This window comes from Mytilus edulis, chromosome 6, assembly GCF_963676685.1.
Source record: "Mytilus edulis chromosome 6, xbMytEdul2.2, whole genome shotgun sequence".
Lineage (NCBI taxonomy): Eukaryota > Metazoa > Mollusca > Bivalvia > Mytilida > Mytilidae > Mytilus > Mytilus edulis.
The window spans coordinates 23,849,849-23,869,589 of NC_092349.1; the positions used below are offsets into that span (position 1 = coordinate 23,849,849).

The 19,741-nt window shown below is 31.9% G+C and overlaps 1 protein-coding gene across 1 annotated transcript; it reads left to right on the forward strand.

The window, feature by feature from the left end:
• Positions 1-1,791: 1,791 nt before the first annotated feature.
• LOC139526288 (serine/threonine-protein phosphatase 6 regulatory ankyrin repeat subunit B-like) lies at positions 1,792-9,238 on the forward strand. Its single transcript, XM_071321418.1, has 3 exons — positions 1,792-1,795; positions 3,632-3,676; positions 5,136-9,238. The coding sequence occupies exons 1-3, from the start codon at positions 1,792-1,794 to the stop codon at positions 9,236-9,238; spliced, it is 4,152 nt and encodes a 1,383-aa protein (XP_071177519.1).
• Positions 9,239-19,741: the final 10,503 nt, after the last annotated feature.

Genomic DNA, 19,741 nt, shown 5'->3' on the forward strand with positions numbered 1-19,741 from the left:
ACATAGCAGCAACTGCACATATACCTATGTGATCAACTTCAATCCGACGTAACTGCGAGCACCTTCGATACTAATACATTTAAATCCCAAACTTTATATAGTACCTTTAAACCCCACCCATAAAAACCGCCAAAACTTTCCTCGTGCCTCCTGCACCTAACATCAAACTTATAAATAGTACATACTGTTACAAAACCAGTATCCGAACTAGTTACACTAGTTCCAATCTGTAAATATTAACTACAAATAGCAAACGGGAAAAACCCTATTTCAAACGAAATAAAATACATATACAACATCTTCTTATATCTATCTTAAAGATTTAAGGTTAAGATTTAGAAATTTAATTATCGTGAAAAAGTTACGCCCTCTTTGATGCCCCACCTACGATAGTAGAGGGGCAATCTGTTTTCTGGTCTGTGCGTCCGTTCGTCCGTTCGTCTGTTCGTTCGTTCGTCCGTCTGTCCCGCTTCAGGTTAAAGTTTTTGCTCAAGGTATTTTTTGATGAAGTTGAAGTCCAATCTACTTGAAATTTAGTACACATGTTACCTATGATATGGTCTTTCTAATTTTAGTGCCAAATTAGAGATTTTACCCTAATTTCACGGTCCACTGAACATAGAAAATGATAGTGTAAGTGGGACATCCGTGTACTGGAGACATTTTCTTGTTCTATTTTAGTTTTAGAACTGTTGGATTATCAACAAATCAAACATACAGGGCAGACAATCTGCTCCCGGTAAAGTGCTGTATAGCACTTTCAAACATTCTAAGATATCAACTCAATTGGAAGGGCAGTTTTTCTTTTGATTGATACTTTATTGACCATCAGAACAGAGACACAACTACATATCCAACATTCTTTCCCAGATTGGCAATAGACAAACCAACTTTCTTTAAGTTATTGTGTATTTTTAGCAGTTATGTACGTTATTTTATCTTAAAATGTAATTCCAAAGTGGATTGTGTCATTGCAACAACATGGCAACGATTTATTACGGTATGCAAACTTAAAAAAAGACAAGAAAATCTAGTGTTTAGTTTCAGAAAATTTGCACTGTATACAAAGAAAAAAAATAATTGACGGACAAACTGACGGACAAATTGAACGTCATGTAGACGAAGAACGAACGGACAGACGAACATCGTGATACATCTACTCTTGTGACTGGCCTATAACAAAATAAGATGATTAACCTAACTCAACTTTTAATTTTCTAAACCTACCCTAATAAGGAGAGCTACACGTCTAATATGGGTTCAGCATAACCATGGTTTTGAAATGCTTGATTTATGGCCTGTTGAAAAGTAAAAAATTCCGATCGCTTTGAAAATAAAAAACGGAAAGTCCCTAATAAAATAACAAAATCAAAAGCTCAAACATATCAAGTAAATGGATAACAATTGTTATATTGCTGACTGGGTACAGGTATTTTTTTCTGTAGAAAATTGTTGGGTAAACCTGGTTGTATATCTAGCTACACCATTTAATTGTTTGACAGTCGCATAAAAAACTATTAAAAAAGCATCCAAATGTACAAACCTGCGTTGCAAGTTCTGTATTTGAAGAATTGCAATGTATATATGTAAGCAAGAACACTTAGACAACTTCTCAATTATAAATATTTGCTCACATCAATCAATATTACCAATACATCTATCAGAACATGCATAATGTACCATGCAGATTTTGATTTGACGAATTGAAGAGGAATTTAGTCTTTTTTTCCTTTTTCAGTGTTAAAGGTTCTGTCTTCAGGATTTTCCACAAGACATATACATAGACACTAAATGGGTAACTGAGGCTATAGTTAAGTCATTTTCAAAAGCCCCGAAAAGTAACTAAAATATATAAGAGAATACAAAAAATAAGATCCCTTTAAGAAGATATCTCAGACGATGTCTTACAGTGTTCTTTGTTGCGTCTATACCAATAATAATCAAAGCCTGATACAAGAGAAATGAATCAAATGTATCAAAACAAATTTACTTGTTATGGTAAAAGAGGTATATCAACTGTAAAAGATGAGTAAAACAACAGAGGCTACTTCAGAGGAAAAATTCAAGTTTACTTGGTTTTCGCTCTCTATTTTCTTTAATTTGTTTTTAATTTTTAATATTATTTTTCTAAATAAACTTGACCCCTTTCCCTTTTAACAGATTCCATGATTATTTCTTCATCCCCCTACTTTTTTCACAGTCGAAATGTAAATGAGCAATGACTGGTCCCTAATTACTTTACATATTCTCGTTGGACTGTACCAATTGCTGTACATATACTATTTTCTCATCCAGTTTAAATACATGTACATTGTGTTTAAAAGTAGTTTCAATAGATGTATCACTACATTGACGGGCGGAGCTATGACTTTTAAGTTTGACTTCTCAAAATATTCATTGGCTCATTCAACGTCAACTAACATAGTGTCAAAGATTTGTTTTATATAAAAAAAAATCAAGTGGCTATTTGTCATAGGTTTTTACTTTCTCAATGATACTAAAAAAAGATGTAGTATCTTTAATTGTGTAGACTGATATACCCTTTATAAAAAAAATCATTTTTGTTGAATATACTGAATGTTTTTATTTTTTTGTGAAATACTGGTTATAATTCAGCTATGAAAGGACTCGACATGACGACCAAATATGAGATAATTTATACGACAAAAACAAACGATATGATTTATAAGTCTCTAGTATTAGTTTGTTGCCCTAAATTGTTTCATTTTAATCAATTTGAAAAGATTTGTCTGTTTTCAAGAGTATGAATTATTCTAATAGCTAAGGATTTTCCTATGCTTAAATTATAATTACCTTAGCAGTATTTGGCTCATTTTTTTTGGACTTGTTGGTCCTCAATGCTTTTCTACTTTGTACTAGTTTTAGCTTTCTAACTATTTCCATCTGAGCGTCATTGATGAGTCTTATGTAGACGAAATGCGCGTCTCGGGTAATAATTCAAAAGCCCGATACTTTTAATAACTGCATTCGCCTTCATGTAATACGCCACAGTAAATGGTGACCAAATTTACAGACGGCAATTACAAATGCTTGGAAACTACCAAGTTATAGGCTATATTGCTTTTGCACTCTTTTATAAAAAAAAGTATTGGGGTTTTCCATAAAAAAAATTGAGGACATTTTACTACTTAATGCTTTCTGATTTCAATTTTAAGGTGTTTTTATTTTTTTATCCGATTAATAAAGTATAAATCATTGTAACTGAAAGATCTCCAAACATAACTAAACCAAAGTGGAAAAAAAAGTATTGGGGTTTCTGTTGGTAGCTTGCTCGCATCAGCAGAAACATCATTAAATTTGAAAGACCATTGATAATCTGTTGATCTCTTCTTTTCATAGTAGTATCAATGACGTAGGCTAATGGAGTCATTCATTCGGTTTAACTCAACTGAGAAAATTCTATATTACTCAAGTAGCGTGATATGCAAAAAGTAATACAAAAAGTATCATATTTTAGTAGGATAGCGGTAAATCGGAATTCAACAGAAACACTGTATTGATGAATCTGGGAAATCTGAATTTGAATGTCATGAAATAATGGCTTTTCTTTTTTAGATATACATCTGCAAGTAACATGTACATAATGTGTATTTATTATTTTTATTTTTAGGTGGTACGATGAATCATGATGAAGTTATTCCCAAACATATACAAGGTAAGTTAATTGATGTAAGACTTTGGAACATTACGTAATCATAATACAAAGCCTGTTTAGTACATATAACTAGAAAATACATATGTTTTGCTTGAAAAGGGCTCGTATCAAGGAAAAATGAGTTCGATAGTTTTCATTTTGTCTGTCCATCTGTCAACTGATTTAACTCAAAATTTAAAAAGAAAGAACAAACTATTTTTAAGCAACCAAACAACAAAAGCAAAAGAACAGCCCATGTTTTGCAGTTCCATTTAACACGGAGCACTAGCCTTTCAACACGGAGGCTGTTGATTCGTAACTTATTCGAAGGAGGTGCAGTTGGCTCTTAATTCATTAGGATAGTCAGTTTTCCTATCAAAGGCCATGAGGTTCTCTCTCGACACTCCTCTCTCCTCCACCAATAAAACCTTACCGCAACGAAACAGTCAATAGTGCTGAAAGCGGCATTAAACATCAATCTATCAATTATGAATAAAATAAAAAGACAAATATGATATATAAAGGTAGAATATTATATCACAAATTGATAACTGGTGTCAAAAAAGGCATGTGAACTATTCTTCAGCACAACATGTATTGCTTTGTCTGTTGAGTATTTAGGATTTGTTTATTGTCCAGATTCATTTTGGAAGCGATGTCAGTTTTCTAGTTTGTGTTCATTGACTTCTTTTATACAATTTGCATTTTGACCCAAGAGTAGTATTTAAATGATTGTGGATGCTTTTTGAGATCTGCTCCACCAGCTTGGAAACAAAACCTTTAAAAATTTGCTTTGGAATGAGAAACTTAGCACTTATACATAAATCATCAGGAAAAAAAATGGTCAAACTATAGGTATCGGCAGATAATCCTATCGTGAAAGTGCCAATGTGGATACAAATATCAATATCTGTACCAATAAAAACAGTATTCAAAATGATATTTCAATTTTTCAGAATAAGTTTATTAAAAGACTTCATAAGTTAACTCATCTTATATCTTTTCAGTGAACAACATTACCGTATATACAAAATGGACTATTCCGTTTCACATAATTTGTTTACAGATACAGCAAAACTTGCAAACTGATTCTTTGTATCTTTCAAAGAAGGTATTGCTGCTATTTTGATTTATTTAAGATAAATTCTGTGAATTTCGGCAGAATTTTTGAGAGAATTAACGAAAACAAATAATTATGAAAACGGTTTATTTAGTTGAATTTGTCAATTAAATGGCGAATCTTTACTGAGTTCCAACCCTTTTCTTATTTACAAACATTGGTATCCAGGTTATCTCAGGCTTCAAATATTTCATAGGACCACTTTAATAAAAGAATTGTTCTTTGAAACAAGAAAATGACTTGCAACTATATGTGGAGTAGGCTTTTTTGGTGTAATCAAACCTTGATAATTAAACTTTTAAAAATTCCTTATTAAAGTCATTTGGCTGTGTCTCATTTTTTATTTTATATTTTTTACAGAGCAGTTTGAAAGACGCTTGGAACAGTGGAAGGAGGCTGATCAACTGTTTGTTAGTACTGAAGCAGAGAAACATGTAATGCAAAAAGTTTTGACACAAAGTTCAGTTACCTTGGTCGGAAACTCAGGCACTGGAAAAAGTTTTCTTTCTAAACACATTGCCCTCATATTGAAGAAACATGGCTATACTGTAATTCCATGTAATAAACCTGAAGATATTGGTAAATGGTTTAAACATGGAAGGAAAACATTATTTGTCTTTGATGATGTTTGTGGCAGATATACTCTTAATCAACAAATCTATACTGACTGGAAACAAAATATTGATTCCATTACATCTCTTCTCACAGACCAATGTTGTAAAATAATATCTACATGTAGATTGGAAGTTTACAACGATGAACGTTTTAGATATATCTCTATTTTCAAAATGTGCAACATCGATTTAAGTTCACGAGAATATAAACTTAGTGCCGCTGATCAAAATGCTTTAGCTGAGGCGTACTTTACGGACAATAATGATGAAGTGAAGGAACTGTCAGAAAAATATGATTTTTTCCCACTTTTGTGTAGCTTATATCATAAACAGAACCTTCAGAAAAATATTAGCATTAGCTCTTTTTTTAGCAATCCGTTTGATTTTTTTAAAGATCAACTTGAACAAATGTATGGCGAAAGTGATGCTGGTAAGATGCAATATTGTAGCTTAGTAATTTGTGTGATGTTTAACAACACATTAACAGAAGAAAACTGGTTCATAAAAGATGAGAAGATCGAACAAGTTTTAAACGATTTCCTCGCTGAATGTGAACTATCTAAAGACACACCTATCAAAAGTTTAAAGAAATCCCTTGAAGCACTTAACGGTACCTATGTAGTCAAGGAGGATAGTACATACAAAATAATCCATGACAAGTTGTTTGATTTCCTGGCTAAGTACTTCGGGGAGAAGATGTTAAAGCTCTTTTTTTATCATGCGAATACTGATTTCATTGCTGAGAGATTCATTTGGAAGATTACAGATAGCATGAGCACAGAAATAGAGTTTGTGATACAAATACCTGATAAATATATAGATAAATATATAGAAAGATTGCTGAGAGACTGGAAGAACGGTTATGTGTACAGTGTATGTCATAACAGAAATATGAATTCTATTATATTTACAGAAATTTTTTTAACACATTTAAATCAACTTGATCCATCAAAGCAACAAGAACTTGTTTGTACTAAAGATATTCACAGTAAAGATATAGCACTTAGTGGAAGTTGTTATATGGGAACAGTTAATCTTGTCAAATGGTTGATAAGTATGAATAGTGACATTAACTACAGTAGAGAGGATGGTTCGTTTCCTTTATTATGGGCAAGTCAGGAAGGACATGTTGATGTTGTTAAAGAACTGATAAAACATTCAGCTGATGTCAATAAGTGTGACAATGAGGATATATCACCTCTGTATGGAGCAAGTCAGAATGGACATGTTGATGTTGTTAAAGAACTGTTACAGCATTCAGCTGATGTCAATAAGTGTAACAATGAGGATACATCACCTCTGTATGTAGCAAGTCATAATGGACATGTTGATTTTGTTAAAGAACTGATACAACATTCAGCTGATGTCAATAAGTGTGCCAATGATGGTACATCACCTCTGTGTATAGCAAGTAATACTGGACATGTTGATGTTGTTAAAGAACTGATACAGCATTCAGCTGATGTCAATAAGTGTGCCAATGAGGATACATCACCTCTGTATGTAGCAAGTCAGAATGGACATGTTGATGTTGTTAAAGAACTGATACAACATTCAGCTGATGTCAATAAGTGTAACAATGAGGATACATCACCTCTGTATGTAGCAAGTCATAATGGACATGTTGATTTTGTTAAAGAACTGATACAACATTCAGCTGATGTCAATAAGTGTGCCAATGATGGTACATCAACTCTGTATATAGCAAGTCAGAATGGACATGTTGATGTTGTTAAAGAACTGATACAACATTCAGCTGATGTCAATAAGTGTAACAATGATGGTAAATCACCTCTGTATATAGCAAGTAATAATGGACATGTTGATGTTGTTAAAGAACTGATACAACATTCAGCTAATGTCAATAAGTGTAACAATAATTGTACATCACCTCTGTATATAGCAAGTCAGAATGGACATGTTGATGTTGTTAAAGAACTGATACAGCATTCAACTGATGTCAATAAGTGTACCAATGAGGATGTATCACCTCTGTCTATAGCAAGTCAGAATGGACATGTTGATGTTGTTAAAGAACTGATACAACATTCAGCTGATGTCAATAAGTGTAAAAATGATGGTACATCACCTCTGTGTAAAGCAAGTAATAATGGACATGTTGATGTTGTTAAAGAACTGATACAACATTCAGCTGATGTCAATAAGTGTGAAAATGAGGATATATCACCTCTGTATGTAGCAAGTCATAATGGACATGTTGATGTTGTTAAAGAACTGATACAACATTCAGCTGATGTCAATAGTTGTGCCAATGATGGTACATCACCTCTGTATGGAGCAAGTCATAATGGACATGTTGATGTTGTTAAAGAACTGATACAACATTCAGCTGATGTCAATAAATGTAACAAAAATGATGCATCACCTCTGTATATAGCAAGTGAGAAAGGACATGTTGATGTTGTTAAAGAACTGATACAACATTCAGCTGATGTCAATAAGTGTACCAATGAGGATATATCACCTCTGTATATAGCAAGTCAGAATGGACATGTTGATGTTGTTAAAGAACTGATACAACATTCAGCTGATGTCAATAAGTGTACCAATGAGGATACATCACCTCTGTATATAGCAAGTCAGAATGGACATGTTGATGTTGTTAAAGAACTGATACAACATTCAGCTGATGTCAATAAGTGTACCAATGAGGATACATCACCTCTGTATATAGCAAGTCATAATGGACATGTTAATGTTGTTAAAGAACTGATACAACATTCAGCTGATGTCAATAAGTGTGACAATGATGGTACATCCCCTCTGTATATAGCAAGTCAGAATGGACATGTTGATGTTGTTAAAGAACTGATACAACATTCAGCTGATGTCAATAAGTGTGACAATGAGGATACATCACCTCTGTGTATAGCAAGCCATAATGGACATGTTGATGTTGTTAAAGAATTTATACAACATTCAGCTGATGTCAATAAGTGTGACAATAAGGAGACATCACCTCTGTATATAGCAATTGCGAAGGGACATGTTGATGTTGTTAAAGAACTGATACAACATTCAGCTGATGTCAATAAGTGTAACAATGAGGATATATCACCTCTGTATAGAGCAAGTCAGAATGGACATGTTGATGTTGTTAAAGAACTGATACAATATTCAGCTGATGTCAATAAGTGTACCAATGATGGTACATCACCTCTGTGTATAGCAAGTCAGAATGGACATGTTGATGTTGTTAAAGAACTGATACAACATTCAGCTGATGTCAATAAGTGTAACAATGAGGATACATCACCTCTGTATAGAGCACGTGAGAAAGGACATGTTGATGTTGTTAAAGAACTGATACAACATTCAGCTGATGTCAATAAGTGTGAAAAGAATGGTGCATCACCTCTGTATATAGCAAGTGAATATGGGGATGTTGATGTTGTTAAAGAACTATTACAACATTCAGCTGATGTCAATACGTGTTACAAGAATGGTGAATCACCTCTGTATATAGCAAGTCATAATGGACATGTTGTTGTTGTTAAAGAACTGATACAACATTCAGCTGAATTCAATAAGTGTGAAAAGAATCGTGCATCACCTCTGTATATAGCAAGTCATAATGGACATGTTGATGTTGTTAAAGAACTATTACAACATTCAGCTGATGTCAATACGTGTTACAATAATGGTGAATCACCTCTGTATATAGCAAGTCAGAATGGACATGTTGACGTTGTTAAAGAACTGTTGAATCATTCAGCTGATGTCAACAAATGCGACGACAAAGGTCAGAAACCTCTTTATGTGGCACATATGAATGGTCATTTGAAAATAGAAGAATTACTTTTAGGAACAAGTGCAAGTCAACATTGATGTCACAATGATTAATTCCACATTGCTATTTTCTTTATTTCGTGTTTTGACAAATGCTCATATTGCAATTTTGTCTGTATATTTCCTACTTGAAGCTAATATATGTTAAGGAGTCTATGGTTAACTAATTAACAACCCTTTAGACTTACACCTGTATCTTTTTGTTAATTTTAAATTCCCAACTAGATGCACAATGGTATGTGCTCTAATGAATCGTGGATTATATACTAGAAAATCCGCTAAATTATAAAATATTCTCTATGTGTTTAAAATTGATTAACTCCAAATATAACATTTAATTATTTGTACTTTCCTAAATTAATGGTAGAAACCATTTGATAACGTGTTACTAAGTTATCGAACCGTACTGCTAGTAATTTTTACATTACTTTTGAATTGTTGGTTCAGTTTGATGTCTGACTGATGTGTTCCCATTATCTTTTTGTTTTTCAGTTTGATATTTGATAATGTCGACTTCGGTGAGCCATATATAATGTAACAGTTAGTATACAATTTAAAAAGATATGCTATGCTATTAAGTGACAATTCTAAAAAAAATGAGATTATTATAAAATCTTAAACAAAGATAATGCTCCAAATAAGCCTAATTAATTACACAGAAGTAGAAATAGTCATCAGTATGCCATCATTCACGATTTACATGGGAAACGTATGCCAATCACAATTACCAATTGTTGAAATAATTATCAAGTGTACACAGCTAGTGTCAATGACAATGTTCTCTGATATACTTAGGGCAGTAACTGGTGTCATATTAAAATATACGTTTTTTTTCGAAAACAATTGTCTTTGCTTTAAAAGTAATACACGGCACCGCAGAAAACATTCTATCACATTACTGAATGATAGAGTATAGTAATAGATAGTAATGAAAGAAAATAATTAAATACTAATACTGTAAACCTCTTTTTGTTTGTATAGATATTTAAAGTGTAAAAGACGTATTTTTTCTATTTTCTTTATGTAAAATTGTTTATTGAAATTTAAGCTAAATCAACAATGATGATTTTGATTTTGAACAATTTTGGTTAATGAAAGATTACTATTTTTCTTGGGACAAACACTAAAGATGATAGAAATTGACAACAGAAAAAATACCAATAACTCAAGATCAACAAGATTGTTTTTGTTTGTCTATTCTAGTCCACTTTGTTGAATATTGACCATTGTTGACATGATAGGTTTGCATAGCGCTAGGTGAGCAAACAAGCTTTTTCTGGAGCCTTTCAATTTCTAAAACATAATGTAAAATGCTTTTTCATGTATATTTACATATTTATTTCTGTTATCTCTCATTGAGTAATTTCCTGATAGTTTGTATGAACTACTATTTTGTTGAGTGTATGTTTTGTAGTATATTGTTTCATTTTATTATTTTTGTTATTATCATTACTCATGTTACATATCTATTGTCTGTTTATTGCATATGTTATTGTTTATAATAATATTGTGTGTATGATATATGCCCTCCTTGTGCCCACATTTTACATTACATATATTCTTTTCTATTCTATTCTACATTGTATAACATTAAGATATTATTGTTTCTTTCTAAAGAATTATTAGTATGTGTCTTAAATAGCTTTGTAAAATATTTGCAGAAGACAATAACAATCAAAACCAAGGAGTAAACAGTCTCACAAAATCAAAGGACATTAAGTATTATAATGATTTCTATTAGCATTATTATTTGACTTATTGAGTCCTTCTCGTTGCATTTAAAGAGGATTTTTCCTGAGAAGGACAAACACTTTTGCTTTGTCTACATTTTTGGTTTTAATAGAAAAAAGATCAACAGACTTCTTTATTCCGGATATATATTTTAGACTGTTCGACAGACTTGAAATGTTAGAATAGGTGTACTCAAATAGTTAAAACCTTTCTATCTATTTTTTCAACAGCAACAAAGATAAAATGACAAACGAGTTCCAGGTTGTGTTTCCTTTATGCAAATTGAATAATAGAGACCTTGAGGATCATTTAAATTTACGGGTTTTTCTTCGCGGTGTAGATAATCACCTCCGTGAACATCCGCTGTAACCCCTGTTTCGAGACTTGAACCATTGTGATGGAATTTTAATATAGAGTGCACTGACGATGCAGGGGTAGAGTCATTTTCAAAAGGGGATTTCAACCCAAGATAAAGGGGGAGGGGTCCAACTATATGTCCCTATTCAAAAGCATTGATCGGCAAGAAATAGGATGTTACAACCCCCGGAACAGCCCGTGATCTCTCTGAGATGTTCATCATTTCAAAACAAAGCTAATACGCAAATCTATTCAATTGATTGTTAGGGATAAAAAATGCAAAAGTGTAGCAGGTGAGGAGAAATTGTCCTTATACATCCTTGTGTTCAAATATTCGGCTGTGTGCGGTCCTGATTGTAGAACCAGCAAAGCTCTTCGGACGCATGTAGTTTTAACGTTTTGCTTACATATTTTTTTTTACAGAAGACACCTTTTAATTATTTTGTATCTGTATTGTTGTTTTGTTTTTGTATTATGAGATGCATCTTGTTTTTGTCACCTGTAATCGTAAGTCTAAAATGTAATCCTAGGTATAGACCTATATTAGTGTTTGCAAATATCTAGAAGGAAGAACATTACATAAATTTGTAAAAATATGCTTATTGTGACTCATTGTTATAAATTTCTTGACAAATTGATAAGACATGCATGTGACAAGTGTCAATTGCTAAAGTCTATTTTTATTTTTAGATGTTCTTTGTGTGTAATGAATTGTTGAGCTTGAATTGCTCATGAATATTTACTCCACATTTTTGGTGATATATTATAAACAATTTATACATTTACATAAAAAGTAGGTCAATGTGATTTACATGTGTGTACTTTATTGACTTTGATAACTTGAAAATCATGTTTAGGAGCTCGGTGACTTTACGTAATCAGCCGATCATCACAATTGAAGTTGATGCATAATAAATACACTGTGAATTCAAAGGTCAGCTCCCATACGAAATAAGTCAACATTTATTATTTTTATTGTTCATGATCTTGTCTAATTTTTAAGTTTATATAGCATAATCTGTAGATAGTCATTTATACTTTTACAAGTACTAGTATATCACTTTTATTATTTTTTTGCATGTCATATCAATATATTACCAATAATTTGACTGATCTAGCTACTGTTGATACCGAATTGATTTCAATATTTTGTTTTCATGTTGATTTTAGTTAATGTGGGTACAATTTGAAATGTAGTTTTTCTTTGTAGAGAAACTGTATCCTTTGCTGCAAAACATGCAAATTATGTAAAAACTGTTTGCTTGAAGTATTACATTTGTGTTACAAAAACTATAAAAACAGAAAAAAACATCATTTCCTGTATGTATAGAATACTTCAACAGAAAATTACTTAGGTCATTTACCTTCACATTTCTGCCAAAATTAGAAAAAGACACTTGTATGTACATGTGATAACGTGTATTTTAAGAATTCAAAATTTCATAAAATGTGCTTTTAGCCATGATGATTTTTTTCTAATACCATTACAGTAATAATGTAAATATATGAATCAGCGCATAGAAATAATTTGTAGATCGAGACTACATAAATATATGTTTTGCATATTATATCAATAGCGTGATATCTTAAAATTGTTTTCCTTGTGCGCAATCATCCCTATAAAATATAAATAAAAGTTTGATTATGATTCAAGAGATGACATAACACACGTTCTGGATGAAATGTTTTAGTATTGTGTTTTTCTTCTTTTTGTCGACCCTTCGACTTAAGTCGAAAAAGCGAGACTAAGCGATCCTACATTCCGTCGTCGTCGGTGTCGTCGTCGTCAACGACGGCGTTCAAAAATATTCACTCTGTGGTTAAAGTTTTGGAAAATTTAATAACTTTCTTATATACAAAATATACTTGATTTCTACCAAACTTGGACAGAAGCTTGTTTATGATCATAAGATAGTATCCAGAAGTAAATTTTGTATGAAAATAAATCCATTTTTTCGTATTATACTTTAAATGGACTTAGGTTTTCTCCCAGGAAACAACACTTTCACTCTGTGGATAATTTTTTCCAAAATTTAATAATTTTCTTATATTATTTTTTTATTTGTACCAAACTAGATACTAGCTTGTTTATGATCAAAAGCTAGTATCTAGTATTTACTTGTAAATGGACATAGTATTTCTTCCAGTTAAGATTACATACAGTCTGCAGTTAAAGTTTTTAAAATATTTATTCGATTCATAAACTATCCTGAATTTTTTTACAAACTTGGACAGAAGTTTCTTACCATCAAAAGTTAGCATCAAGAGGAATATTTTTATTTATTGTTTCCCTCATTTTTGTTAGGGCTGGGAGTTACAGCAAAAGTAGGCGAGACACTGGGTTCCGCGGAACTCTAGCATTTTTTTTTATTGATAATGGTCACAACATGCACTCATTGAGCCATTCTCTCGTATACTGTAATGAAAAGAAAAGAAAAAAAAGACTGTAGATATATATTTTTTTCTAGAAAATTGTAAAAATAATTCAGCTAAGTACTTTAATATAGAAACTGTTTTGGCTATTTTTTTTAAATAAGCAATCAAAGTAGGTCGAAAAATATATTCCCTTGAATTTGACAATTGTTTGTAATTAATCCTATATTTTTTTGCAGTAAAACATTTCTGTGTCATCAACATATTATCTTGGGTATTTCAAAACACCATTATTTTTTATTTTGGATTTCTATAGAAAATTTTGTAATCTTGAGGTTACATGGTGACTAAACCTTGTACACAGATAAAATAAGGGGAGAAATTTTATTGGTTAAATTCTAATGATGGTTATTCTCTTATATGTAATGCAATGTTATGTGACTTTTTTTCTATAGTACTGGAAACGATAAAACTTTACTCATGTGCCAAGTATTTGTTTATTTGAAACAAAGATAAATTCTGAACTTTTTTTTAAAAAGTGCAAATTTATCAAAGACTAATAGGGGGAAATCAATGGGGGTATTACACCTTTAAGGATTTTGTTCCATTTGGAGTAGGTCCTTCAAAATATCTGAATTAAAAATTCTTGTTTTTGGAATCTTTCAAAATTGTAATTTGACAAAATCTTGTATATCTTGATAGAAACTTTTTGGGAACTTTATGCATTAAAACATATGATACATGTACATAAAAAGTAAGTCACTATGATTTACATGACTGTGTTCACTCTATTGACTATGTTTACTTGAAAATCATGTGTTGGAGCTCGGGGAATAAAGTAATCAGCTGAACATATAAAATAAATTTGATGCAAAAATATAGAACGTAACTGTGAACTCAAATGTCTGCTCCAATACAAAATAAGTAAAAACAAAATAGTTTTCTTTATTGTTCATGACTGGTTTAATCTTAAAGTTTGGCAACGTTTGTAGTAAGTCTTTTACACTTTTATTATAGTTTGCATGCCATATCTATATATAACCAATCATTTAATTGATACAACTACTGCTGATACCGAGTTGATTTTAATATTGTGTTTTCATGTTGATTTTTGTAGAAGTGTGCGTGCTTATAATGTAGATATTCTATGTAATGAAATTGCATCCTTTACTTCAAAACATGCAAATTATGTAAAAACTTTTTTCTTGAAGTATTATATTTGTGTTACAAAAACCATAAAAATAGAAAAAAATTATTTCCTGTATGTATAGAATAAACCAACAAAAAAATACTTAAGTCATTTGCTGTCACATTTCTACCTAAATAAGAAAAAGACATTTTAATGTCATAACGTGTATTTTAAGAATTCAAAATTTCATAAAATGTTCTTTTGGCCATGATATTTTTTTTTCTAATAGCAGTACGGTAATAATGTAAATAAATGAATTAGTGCATATAAATAATTTGTAGATCTAGACTTATTAAATATATGTTTTGTATATTATATCAATAGCGGGATATCTTAGAAAAGTTTGATTATTATGTTGAAATGATTATTATGTTGTGTTTTTCTTCTTTTTTTATTGATAATTGTCACAAAATGCAAGCAATGAGCCATTCTCTCATATACTGTAAGGAGAAGAAAATAAGAAAAATAGGACTGCAGATATATAGTTTTCACTAGAAAAAAGTAAAAAAATATCAGCTCTGTACTTCACTTTGTTTGGCTATATTTTTAAAAAAGCAATCAATGCAAACAGGTGAAAATAATTGTTTATGGATTTTGTACCATTTCGAGAAGGTCCTTCAAAATATCTGAATTGAAAATTCATGTTTTTGGAATCTTTGAAAAATTTGAATGCTACAATATATCTTATTTCTTAAAAGACAACTTTTGGGTTTTTTTTCTAACACATAAAATAAATGACATACTTCTTAAACCAGTTAATTTCTAATACCTAGACATGCAAGAATTATACTGCAGATCATAAATAATGTTGTAGTTGTTCATTCAGATATATTCTTTTTAATAAACTCATATCCGAAAGATTGGTTTATTTTTATTTTATCACGTTTGTTTCCGATCAAAACGTTTGTTTAATCATCGTTTCTGGTGTAATTTGTTGTCGAGCCTGCAACTGTTTTGCAGAAAGCTCAAAATAGGGATATTGATCCGGCGGTGGAGGCGGCGGCGTTAGCTAACTTATTAAAGGCTTTATATTTTAGATGGTAGAAGACCTGGATGCTTCATACTTAGTATATAGATGCCTCCTGTTACGAATTTTCCGTCAGTCACATGTCAAATGTCATTGACCTCATTTTCATGGTTCAATGACTACTTGAAAAAAGTTAAGATTTTTTGTAATGTTAAAATCTCGCTTATAATAAGTAATTGGATAACTATAATTGGTATGTGCGTACCTTGCAAGGTCCTCATGCCCGTCTGACAGTTTTCACTTGACCTGGACCTCATTTTATGGATCCGTGAACAAGGTTAAGTTTTGCTGGTCAAGTCCATATTTCAGATACTATAAGCAATAGGTCTAGTATATTCGGTGTATGGAATGATTGTAAGGTGTACATGTCTAGCTGACAGGTGTCATATGACCTTGACCTCATTTTCATGGTTCAGTGGTTAAAGTTATTTTTTTTTAGTTTTGGTCTATTTTCTAATACTTTATGCATTAGGTCAACTATATTTGGTTTATGGAAATATTTTATGATCTATATGTCTGTTACACAGGTTTTATTTGACCTTGACCTCATTTTCATGGTCCATAGCTTTGAGTATTTGTTTTTAGTCTGTTTTTCTTAATCTATAAGCAATAAGTCAACTATTTTTTTGTTGAATTGAATAATTGTTAGCTGTACATGTCTGTCTGGCATGGTTCATCAGACCTTGACCTCATTTTCATGGTTCGTTGATCAATGTTTCGTTTTCTTGGTTTATGTGGAGTTTATGTGACAGCTGTAATAAAGCTTTATATTTAGGTATATCAACATAATATCAATGATTAGCAAAGAAGGCGAGACATTTCAGCGTGTGCACTCTTGTTCCAAATACATATCGAGACTTTCCTGATGTGTGTGTAACACATGTGTGATTTTCGAAAAATTGAAACTAAGGTTGCAGCTACCTCAGATAAAAATAAAACCTTCCTGTTAACAAAACTTGGATTTTTTCGAAAACTAAGGATTGTCTCATCCCAGGCATAGATTACCTTAGCCGTATTTGGCACAACTTTTAGGAATTTTGGATCCCCAATCCTCCTCCAACTTTTTATTTTGATATGAGCGTCACTGATGAGTCTTATGTAGACGAAACGCGCATCTGGCGTACTAAATTAAAACCTGGTACCTTTGATAACTATTTATGTGGGATTGTCCCATTCGTGAACCTTAACTAAAATTGATTAACGAGTCCGAACCCTAAGTTCATTTTACCAACCTGGCCTAACCTTAGCCATGTTTGGCACAACTTTTTGGAATTTTGGATCCTCAATGCTCTTCAACTTTGTATTTATTTGGCTTTTTAACTATTTTGATCTGAGCGTCACTGATGAGTCTTATGTAGATGAAACGCGCGTCTGGCGTCGACTGATATGGATACAAACAGTTCATTATTTGTGTCAAGTATGTCATAAAATCACCAACTAGCAAATTGAACTTACAAATGCAGACTTATTTCAGTTCATATATTTTCGTCCTATATCATAAAGAGGAGATAGTGTATAATTACAAATGTGACAATTACCCTTTCAAGTCAAACAATCAAACCAACATCGATATACACAAATCTGTGAGTATGTGATGTACAAAACAATGATGTTGGATGAATTCTTCCTACATTACACCTAGTGTGTTAGCTAACCTGACCAAAATAAACTTATTATATCACTAGGCGTCTGTTGTCGTCGTCGTCGTTACCTATTATGATAATCTTCTCCTCTGTAATTAATGGACCAAATACTTCAAATTTTAACTGAATATTCCTTCCGGTATCTTGTTTATGAATTGTTTCTCTAGTTTTGATCCATCAACACACATGGCCGCCATGAAGTATAGGGAGTAAATGCAGTTTTTGGCTTAGATCTAACAAACAAAAATCATTTAGAGTTAATCTGATATTAGGGTAAAACATGTAAAACGTTCAATAGGTCAAGATCTATCAGCCTTGAAATTTTAAATGAAGAACCCAATTTGTATTTTTTTATTATTATCCAGAATATCATTAAAGATAATGATAAACTTTTACCATTGTTTACAGCTAAACTGTTAAACAAGTCTACAAAAAAATAATTTACTGCAGAACACAATAATAATGCATTTGAAATAGGTAACAGACATTATGAATCCCCAGGCCATTAGAAATATTTTGAATAAGACACACAAAGACACAGTTGAGAAATATCTACTTTTGTGTTGGAAGTAAGTCTATCGACTGGTTAGTGTTTATAAATAATGATATATGGTTGTATATCCAAGTATACAATTTACCTTGACTGTACAAAAGCTTTTAATAATACTGTGTGGATATAGCATCCGTGGATCCATATTGGATAACAAAGTAAAAAATAAAAATACTGAACTCAGAGGAAAATTCAAAACGGAAAGTCCCTTACCGAATGGCAAAATTCAATGACAAAAGAATAACTGACTTTTTTCAAGTACTAGTGAAAAGAGGCCGTTTGAAAGGTAAAGGGTTACAATTGGAGTACTCCAAGGCAGAATAGTATGACACATCCTTGTGATTTTTGGTTTTAACCAGATGTTCTGGAGAGTATAGAGTATTTTCGCAAATTACATCAAAATGTCCGCAAGCATAGCTGGAGATTATCGAAGCCTTGATGTAACACAATATTCCTTTTGAGGCCATTTTTAAAACATAAATTTGACAATTGAAATGGGGAATGTGTCAAAGAGACAACAACCCGACCAAATAAAAAAACAACAGCAGAAGGTAACCAACAGGTCCTCAATGTAGCGAGAAATTCCCGCACCCGGAGGCATCCTTCAGCTGGCCCCTAAACAAATATATACTAGTTCAGTGATAATGAACGCCATACTAATTTCCAAATTGTACACAAGAAACTAAAATTAAACTAATACAAGACTAACAAAGGCCAGAGGCTCCTGACTTGGGACAGGCGCAAAAATGCGCCGGGGTTAAACATGTTTGTGAGATCTCAACCCTCCCCCTATACCTCTAACCAATGTAGAAAAGTAAACGCATAACAATACGCACGTTAAAATTCAGTTCAAGAGAAGTCCGAGTCTGCTGTCAGAAGATGTAACCAAAGAAAATAAACAAAATGACAATAATACATAAATAACAACAGACTACTAGCAGTTAACTGACATACCAGCTCCAGACTTCAATTAAACTGACTGAAAGATTATGATTTTATCATATGAACATCAGGCACAATCCTTCCCGTTAGGGGTTTAGTATCATACCATCATAACATATATGAGAGGAACATAACCCGTGGCATGCCAACAACTGTTTTTAGAATAAATGTGTTTAGTTCCGACGCAAAGACCTTATCAGTGACTCAATATTAACGCCAAAATTTGCAAACTTTAATGACTTGACAACAAAATCGTAATTATATCCCTTCTTAATAAGTCTATTCAAAGGTTTTGTAAGTTTCTGAGGTGAATACTGACACCTTCGTGTTTTATAAAGAATATTTCCATAAAACATTGGATGTGAAATACCTGAACGTATAAGAAGTCTGCATGTTGAGCTATATTTACGAATGATGTATTTATACCGATGATAAAATTTAGTAAATATTTTGACTAGTTTGTGATATCGAAAACCCTGGTGTAATAATTTTTCAGTAATACATAAATTTCTCTTGTTAAAATCCATTACAACGCATGATAAACGATTAGAATAATCTACTACTTGACTAAACATATCTAACGAATGGACAACAACTGTAATATTCCTGACTTGGAACAGACATTTTCAAATATAGAGAATTGTTGATTGCACCTGGTTTTATAGCGATAAACCTCTCACTTGCATGACAGTTGTATCAAGTTGCATCATATTTACAACGATGCGTGAAC

Coding starts and splice junctions, on each gene's coding strand:
- LOC139526288 (XM_071321418.1), top strand. Junction 3,677..5,135: donor TATTCCCAAACATATACAAG/GTAAGTTAATTG, acceptor TATTTTTTACAG/AGCAGTTTGAAAGACGCTTG.